Here is an 8968-nt window from a genome sequence, read left to right as displayed (position 1 = left end):
CGGCTCAGCAAACCGCGCACTCTGACACCCTGGGACTGCAGGAAAACGCGGGAACACATGAAACCCTATGGAAGGGATTGCAAAATTGGGATTCGCTCCGCCGCCAACAGCGGAGGCGTGGGAAGAAGCCCCACCCCCGCAGAGCCATGCCCACCGGCGGGCAGGAGCAGCCGAATGGCCCCGGCGGCGGCGGCAGAGGGCGGCCCGGCTGCCGGGGGTGAGAGCGTCGGGAGAGCCCCGCGGTGAGTGTGCACGGCTGCCCGCGGGGCACGGTGGCTGCGCCGCCCTCGGCTCTGCCGAGGGGAACTCTGCGCTCCGGCAGGGCTCTGCTGGGCTGGGGGCAGCTTCGGGGGCGCAACGAGGAGCGTCGCCGTGCCTGCTCCGTGCCTGCTCCGTGCCTGCTCCCTGCCAGCCTCTGCACTGTGCTCTGTCGCTCCCTCTCTGCTTGTGCTGATTTACTTGAGGGTCTTTTCTTTTCCAACTCATTTCTCGCGCTGCAGGGAATTTTCCCATTTTCCCACTGCTGCCCCGCTGGCTTTCTCCCGTGGTTTTACTACTCCTAGAAGGGCACTGGCTGTTTGCAGCCCGGATCTTGGGAAGGGGCCAGGCAGCGTGGATCTGAGCCGTGCCTGGCTGGCACAGGGAGCCTGGCCGAGCCAAGCCTCTCCAGCAGGGAGGAGCGCTGATCCTGCAGCCCCAGAGTCATGGGAGGCTCTGGGCTCAGTGCTGAGCTGCTCCCACCGAGCTTTCCCTGGCTGCAGGGCTCTGGGAGCAGCAGGAGGCTGTGTTCCTGCTGGCTCCTGCAAACGGGGAGCTGCCGTGTCCCCTCAAGCCTTTGGGACGGGCGCGTCCCCCGGGAGCCAGCCGTGGGAACAGCCTGTCCTCCCCGGAGCACGGATTTCAGGCTTGGGCTGGGGCTGGCCGCACCTGCTGCTCTGCCAGGTGGCACTGCTGGGCTTGGGGACAAGGGCACGGCTCTGCAGGGTGGGTGGGCTCTGTCCCCTCCTCTGTGGGGGCTGCTGCTCTGATCCCACCCTGGAGATGGGCTCCCAAGGGCAAGGACACCCCTGTGTCAGGAGGGAATGGCACTGCATGTCCCAAAAACACACTGGCTGCTCCTGGATCCCTGGCAGTGCTCCAGGCCAGGCTGGACCGGGCTTGGAGCAGCGTGGGACAGTGGGACAGAGCCCCGGTTCCTCCGTGGTTCCTGGCTCCCAGTGTGCTCCCAGTGCTTCTCTAGGGATGCTGCTCTGCCCCGTGCCCTGCCCTGGACCTGCCACATGCACCCTGGCTGGAGTAGGTTAAATATTGGGTGTCTTGAGCCATGGTGCGGCTTTAGGGGATGGCCTGGGAGCTCTATTTCCCCCCTCAGCACCTGCCATCGGCACGGCAGGCTTTGGAAAGGTGTTTTTCCAGGGAAGTGCAGGCAGTGTGGGAGGCAGAGCAGACGGCAAGGGGAATTCCTGCCTTGAGACACGACTGGAACACCGCAAGGCTCTGGGGCGCCATCCAGGGAAAACCGAGAGCGAGCGCAGGGCTGGAGAAACCCCAGGACACGATCACGCCCAGGGATGCAGGAAAGGGCTTGTTGCTGTCAGGCAGCCCGGCTGGGGCTAGCTGTGCCTCCAGCTGCACGTCTGGGCACCTCAGGAATATAATTCCATTTGCACTGGACTTTCTTGGTCCCTCCAAGTGTATGGATCACAGTGCAGTCCATCAATGTTAAATAATGGGAGAAGGACACTGGGTAGTTCCCCCTGCTGCCCAAAATACCAGCGTTTCCTCCTTTTCCTGTGCCAGCTCCAGCCCCCACCAGCTGCTCCAGGCTGGGGCTTCCCTCAAGCACTTGATCCTTGTCCACCAGCACCCAGAAATGTCACCAGGTCTGTCCCACCCACAGTATTTCATCTGCTGTTCACAGCCAGCTCCTCTCTTGCTGGCTAAGGAATTTTCTCACTTCTCCTAAGCTCTGCTCAGTTCCCTTTCCTGGCAGCAGCATTTTACTGCTCATCCGTCCATCCATCCATCCATCCATCCATCCATCCATCCATCCATCCATCCGTCATCCATCCATCCATCCGTCCATCCATCCATCCATCCATCCATCCATCCATCCATCCATCTGTCATCCATCCATCCATCCGTCATCCATCCATCCATCCGTCCATCCATCCATCCATCCATCCATCCATCCATCCATCCATCATCCATCCATCCCTCCATCCATCCCTCCATCCATCCCTCCATCCATCCATCCATCCATCCATCCATCCATCCATCCATCCATCATCCATCCATCCCTCCATCCATCCCTCCATCCATCCATCCATCCATCCATCCATCCATCCATCATCCATCCATCCATCCCTGTTGCTTGCAGCTCCTGGTGGAGCATGTCGTACTGTCCCAGCTCCATTCCCAGCTCCTGGTGGAGCATGTCGTACTGTCCACCTCCAAAATTTGGGGATGCTCTGGCTGGTAATCCCTGGGTTAGTGTGGAGGGGGTAAAGAGCTGCCCTGGAATGTCCCTTGGAAATAAATGTTCAGGATTGGGGTGCAGCTGCTCCTTGTGGAATACTCAGTGTGAGGAGCGGGTCTGTGGTCCTGGGCAGACCATGAGTGCAGATGGAGAAGCTGGACTTGTTGGGGTTTCTTTTGTCAGAAGTTACAGATAATAAATAGCAAACAAGCTCTGGTTTGCTCCAGGAGGTCTCAACTCCAGGGAGCTGCTGGGGTTTCCACTCAGGATGTGTGTTTGAGGCACGGGGCCATTGCAGGGGCTCTTGCTCCTTGTTTTGCAACAGCTTCCCCTTCAAAAAGTTCATTTTTCTCACCAGAGGTGTCTGTGTCCCTGGAGCCACTCTGGCTCTGCCCGTTTCCTCCAGCTGTTCCTTACACTGCAAACTCTCATAGCTTTCAGGGGAACTCAGCAGAAAATCTGTGTTTTTCTCAGTTTTCACTCCTGTCCGAGCAGCAGTGAAGTACAGAGGGGAAAAAACATCAGGAAGGTATTTATGGTGTATGGAACCCCAAACGGGGGGAGCTGTGGTTTGGGATCTCTTCCCTTCAGGCTTCTCTTGGCAGGTGTTTGTCCACAGAGCCAAGCACTGCCTGCAGCCTGTGGGAAGGCAGATTCCTGCTGGAACTGGGCTCCTCATCCTTCCTTCAGCACTTTGACTCCCCCCCAGGGCTGGAGCTGCTCGAGGCAGGAAGGGTTTGCCTGCCAGACACAGGAGGTGGTGCTAAGACAGAAAGTGGGCACAGGACAAGGCTTTCCTGCAGCACAGCCACATCTGTCCCTCCCAGGCCAGGGGGTGTGTTCAGCACCTGCCTCCATCCAGAACACAGGGGTGACTTCTGTGCTCAGCATTGTGCATGGAACCGTGGAGGGGAGGAGCAAAACTGGCAGAGCTGGGAAGTCCTGGTGTGGCAAAGGCCACAAACCCTGGAGCCCCAGAGGAACCCTCAGGCGGCGGCAGGAACGGGGCAGGAGCAGTTTAAGGGTGCTGCTGGTCAGCCCACAGGAGCCTGGCAGCAGCAGGAGCCCCCTCAGCCCGGGTGCCAGGGACGGGCAGGCAGCTCGGGGGGCCTCAGCACACAGCACACAGCACACACCTGGGGAGCAGGGTTCCATCATCCCCCAGCAGAGGGGCACCAGGGCAGGCTGAGCCTCTCCCTCACTGCCCGTGCTTGCACGTCATGTCTTCCAACACCAGCTTTCCTTGGGCTTCTAATTTTTAACCTCCAGCAATGCTTTCCTATTCTAATTTCTTGTAAGATTTCTGTCATCTGTGGCCCATTTCTCATTACACAGAGTCGCTGAGCTGGGCCCATCTCATTTCTCTTTCTTTTTGCCACGTGGTGCAAGGCAGGAGCAGCTCTCGGGCGCATCCCTGCATCCCTTGTTGTTCCCTGCCTTTTCCCATGCTGTGTGTCCACTGCTTTTCCCTTCTGTTGTGTTATAAAGCATCTCTGCACCCACATCTTCCAAGCCAGCTTCCCCTTCACCCCAGGCACAGAAATACACAAATTACCCCCTCATAAATACACACCCTGACACCCTTCCAGCCTCCAGAGGCAGAGTTATTCAGCAGAAGGAAGACAGATTCTGGAATATTTGCTGGCATTTCCAGTGCCCTGCTGGGGTTTAATTTGCTCTCTTACATTGGCTGTTATTTACTCACGCTCTGCTGAGCCCAGCGTGTGCCTCTCCTTGCTCAGCCCAGGGAGCAGCTGCTGATGCAGGCTTTGGGAGGAGAAATGGCCCGGGGAATGGGACAGGGTGCTGAGCACCCAGCCCAGACCCTGCTGGCACAGCCAGGACCCTGCTGCAGCTCCCTGAGGGCTCTGGGGCGTTTCTGCTGCCCTGGTGTCAAAGCAAGGCAGCCTGGGGACAAGTGGAACATCTGAATCAGTGCCGCAAATGGTTTGGGAGATTGTCTCAGATATAGGCAGTGACAGGACAGGGAAAGCTTCCCACTGCCTGAGGGCAGGATGAGGTGGGATCTGGGGAGGGAATTCCTCCCTGTGGCTGCCCCTGGATCCCTGGCAGTGTCCCAGGCCACGCTGGACAGGGCTGGCAGCAGCCTGGGGCAGTGGAAGGTTCCCTGCCATGGCAGGGCTGGCACTGGGTGGGTTTTAAGGTCCCTCCCAACCCAAGGGATCCTTCCCTGCACAGATGGGGGTCATTCCCAGCCTGCAGCTCCCGGCAGTCACTGTCCCCTGGGAGCAGAGGGGAGCTGCCAGGCAGGTGAGGCTGGCATTCCTGGCAGGATTTTAGTGGCATCACCTGGTGTGAGGCTGAGCTCAGATCCCTGGGATTGCCATGCCAGGCCTTTCTGAGGGGTGCACTGACCCAGGACAGAAGTGGGAAGAAAACTGGGCTTTGAGGACAAACCCTGCACCTGTAGCTGAAGGAATAACAGCAGCTGATGGATCTGCAACACTCTGAACAACCTTCCTTCCTTCCTTCCTTCCTTCCTTCCTTCCTTCCTTCCTTCCTTCCTTCCTTCCTTCCTTCCTTCCTTCCTTCCTTCCTTCCTTCCTTCCTTCCTTCCTTCCTTCCTTCCTTCCTTCCTTCCTTCCTTCCTTCCTTCCTTCCTTCCTTCCTTCCTTCCTTCCTTCCTTCCTTCCTTCCTTCCTTCCTTCCTTCCTTCCTTCCTTCCTTCCTTCCTTCCTTCCTTCCTTCCTTCCTTCCTTCCTTCCTTCCTTCCTTCCTTCCTTCCTTCCTTCCTTCCTTCCTTCCTTCCTTCCTTCCTTCCTTCCTTCCTTCCTTCCTTCCTTCCTTCCTTCCTTCTTTTTCTTTTTTTTATCAGTTAAGCCTTATCTCCCTCTTTATTTGATGTCCTCTCAGCAGGATCAAAGTCCTTTTCTGTTTAGTTTCCTTCCTAAGGGAGAGGAGCTGGGCGGGATCTGAGGGCAGGGGTTTGTGCTCAGTTTGATCTGCTGGCACACCCTGGTGTTTGAGGTCTCTGCTGAGCACTGCCCGGGGCTCAGCCGCCCTCCCTCCTTCCTCCACACATGTAAAGGAGAGCTGGAAAGGGTGACAGGGTGCATTCTGGATTTGTGGTTTGCGGGTCTAATGAGGGACAGAGACATTAGAGGACACGGAGCCTGCTTCCAGCTCCATGAGTATTCCCATCCCTGGAAATCCAGGCTCCTTTGGGTTTCCTGCCTTTGCTGTTCCACCCTTTTCCTGCCCCCTGAGCACCCCAGGGGCAGCAGCAGCAGCAAGCTCGGGGCTGTCGATAATTGATCGGGGCTGGAGCCAGGCGGGTGCCTCTGCCCCAGCATTGCTCGGCTAGACCTCCAGGGGCCGGGCAGCTTTTCCTGCCTGCTTCCATCGAGGATCAAACCCGCTGTACTGATCCCGGCCTGCATTTGTTACAGCAGTCTCTCTCAGAAGGGGCTGAGGGCCGCAATCGCGTTCTGCAGAGGCGGCTGTGCCGCTCAGGACTCGTGCAGCTCCCCTCTGGAATTCACCTCTCAGGGTTTATGAGCACCACAGCGCAGGCAGGCTCCTCCTGCGAGAAGTTACATCAAGCCCTGCATTTTGTTAATTAGTTTGAGGCTGCGGGTCCCCGCTCCTTTGCCTCTCATCACGGGGGAAATAGAATTACACACAACAATAATGGGAAGCCTTTCACCCCATTTGCTGCGGAGATGAAAACATCTATTAGAATGTGCTGAACAACAAGTTAAAGCCTAATGGCTCTAGCGTGCCTGGGAACAATGCAGCTTCCTGAGCAGGAAGCCTGGCCGCTGAAACCCAACAAAGACATCGCGGGTCCCTGGGGAGGAGGGAAGGAGATCTGCGGGCAGGAGGGGCTGCTGGCTCCCCACGGGCTGGAATTCCATTGCATCGTCGCGTTTAGGCGGTGGCTGAGGGTCCAGAAGCGAGCCTGGAGGGGTAATTCCAGGGGAGATGCGGGAACGCCGCGGTGGCAACGGGATGAGCAGGGATGCGGGGCTTTAATCCAGCAGTGCCCAGCACAGGGAGGGATGCAGGGCTTTAATCCAGCAGTGCCCAGCATGGAGAGGGATGGGAAGGGCTTGCTGAGCAAGGAGGGATGGGAAGGGCTTGCTGAGCAAGGAGCTGCTGCCCCCGAGCCTGGACAGATCCCTCCAGAGGGATGCAGGGAGTCCTGGGCAGGGCAGGGCCAGGACTTGGCGTCTCCTTGAACTTGTGGGGTTCTGCAGCCCGTGGGATCCCTCCGGAAACCCATTTCTGCAGCCCACTGCTCCCCTTCGGTTCGCACTTGTCCAGGCAGCTGAGGAGCCTCTGGATGGCAGCACAGCCATCAGCTTTGCCAGCTGCCCTGGCAGAGTTTGCTGCCGGCAGCAGCCGAGGGTGCCCCATCACCCGGGCCGTTGATAAGGAGTCGCACCGACCCCAGAAGTGTTGCACAATGTTGTCCTTGGCCCTGCTGAGCAGCGTTTCACCTCGCAGCCTCTGGGGTTGCACATCTCGCAGGCTGCCTTGTGGCTGTGCAGAATCCAAGTGCCCCGAGCAAAGGGAAGGCAGGAACAACCGGTGCCTGCCGGGGAGACCCGTGTGCCGCTGTGGGGGTGTTTGGCAGGGCTTTGCCTGCTGGGCAGGGGGGAGCTGAGGCCCGGCCAGGAGCATTGTGCTGATGATTTATCCCCAACAGGCCGACAGCATGACGGGGAGCAGCCGGCCCGACGCGGCCCGCAGCAGGCTCTGCAGGAGCCCCTTTCTCAGCATCAAGGTAAACACCCCCTGCCTCCCCAGCACCCCCTCGGCTCCCCGGGCTGGCAACAGCAGCTCAGCCCCCTGCAGAGGGCACTGGGAGGATTTATGGGCACCAGCTGTGCTTGGGAAATGGCCCCTGGCTTTCCAGGGTACAGGTGCCTTTGGTGTGCAGGTGTCTCCATTCCACAGCCAGTGGTGGGGCAGTGATGTTTCAGTGCAGGTTTGACTCCCAGCTCCTCCAGAGAGTCACGGGGTGGGATGGGATGGGATGGGATGGGATGGGATGGGATGGGATGGGATGGGATGGGATGGGATGGGATGGGATGGGATGGGATGGGATGGGATGGGATGGGATGGGATGGGATGGGATGGGATGGATGGGATGGGATGGGATGGATGGGATGGGATGGGATGGGATGGGATGGATGGGATGGGATGGGATGGGATGGGATGGGATGGGATGGGGTGGGATGGGATGGGATGGGATGGGATGGGATGGGATGGGATGGGGTGGGGTGGGATGGGATGGGATGGGATGGATGGGATGGGATGGGATGGATGGGATGGGATGGGATGGATGGGATGGGATGGGATGGGATGGGATGGGATGGGATGGGATGGGATGGGATGGGATGGATGGGATGGGATGGGATGGGATGGGATGGGATGGGATGGGATGGGATGGGATGGGATGGGATGGATGGGATGGGATGGGATGGGATGGGATGGGATGGGATGGGATGGGATGGGATGGGATGGGATGGGATGGGATGGGATGGGTTGGGATGGGATGGCTTGGAGGGACCTTAAAGCCCATCCGGTGCAACCCCTGCCATGGCAGGGACACCTTCCACCATCCCAGGCTGCTCCAAGCCCTGTCCAACCTGGACTCTTCCAGGGGCAGCCACAGCTGCTCTGGGCACCCTGTGCAGGGAACAATTCCTGCCCAAGAGCCCATCTAGCCCTGGCTCTGTCAGTGTGAAGCCTTCCTTCTAAGTCCTGGGTCCTCCTGGGTTTGGTGCAAGCCCAGGCCCACCATGTGAGGGCTTGAGGAGCTCTGCAGGACCACAGGCTGCACGTGGAATGGTTCCCTGTGTCTTGCAACATCTGCTTCGTTCCCTTCTGGCTCAATAATTCCCTGTTACCAGTAGTGGCACCCTATCACAGTGCATTACAACATTCAGGGTAGCTGGAAGCCAATTACCTGGCTCATTAGGGAGTCTCACCAGGCCAGAGTGCACAACATGACAGTTGGACTTAAAGACTCAAGACTTCTCTGAGTGGGCAAGATTTGGGGTTTTGAGGGTTTTTCTACAAATGCTGGTGCATTTACTCACCCTCCTTCTGGGGCAGGAGCCAAGTGAGTCGCTGAGGCAGAGCTTGCACAGAGGCTGGAGACACAGAGCATGGCCTGGGGCTCTTGCCCAGTCCTCTTTCAGCCCATTCAGCTGCTTTTTATCTGCTGGGCTTTGCTTGGTTCTTCTTTACTCCCCAGCAAGGTTATCTCTAGAAATATGGCCCTGCTGATTTTTCCATGAGGAGATATTTTAAAGAGTTCAAAGATTGAAGCATTGAGGGGCAAAGCCAGCAGAATCAAGTTGTATTTTGCTGTACCTGTGAAGGTAGATCCCAAAATCCCAGACTGGTTTGGGCTGGGGGGACCTTACAGACCCTCCTGTCACAAGCCCTGCCATGAGCAGATGTGGAGGAAGCCCTTGTCACCAAGAGCACAGTTGTCCTCAGCACAGGATGTTT

At 58.1% G+C, this 8968-nt stretch overlaps 1 protein-coding gene across 1 annotated transcript in view; it reads left to right on the top strand.

Annotated features, from left to right (window-relative positions):
* Positions 1-204: 204 nt before the first annotated feature.
* Positions 205-8968, top strand: part of SLCO2B1 (solute carrier organic anion transporter family member 2B1) — a 30709-nt gene continuing 21945 nt past the window's right edge. The window contains exons 1-2 of the mRNA XM_058045693.1: positions 205-242; positions 7152-7229. Of these exons, the coding sequence (XP_057901676.1) occupies positions 7161-7229 (69 nt within the window). The 5' untranslated portion in view covers positions 205-242; positions 7152-7160. The remainder of the gene's footprint in view (positions 243-7151; positions 7230-8968) is intronic.

The sequence above is a fragment of the Melospiza georgiana genome, chromosome 2, assembly GCF_028018845.1.
Source record: "Melospiza georgiana isolate bMelGeo1 chromosome 2, bMelGeo1.pri, whole genome shotgun sequence".
NCBI classification, from domain to species: domain Eukaryota; kingdom Metazoa; phylum Chordata; class Aves; order Passeriformes; family Passerellidae; genus Melospiza; species Melospiza georgiana.
Note: the sequence above shows the minus strand (reverse complement) of the source record. Positions and strands in the feature narration are given on the sequence as shown.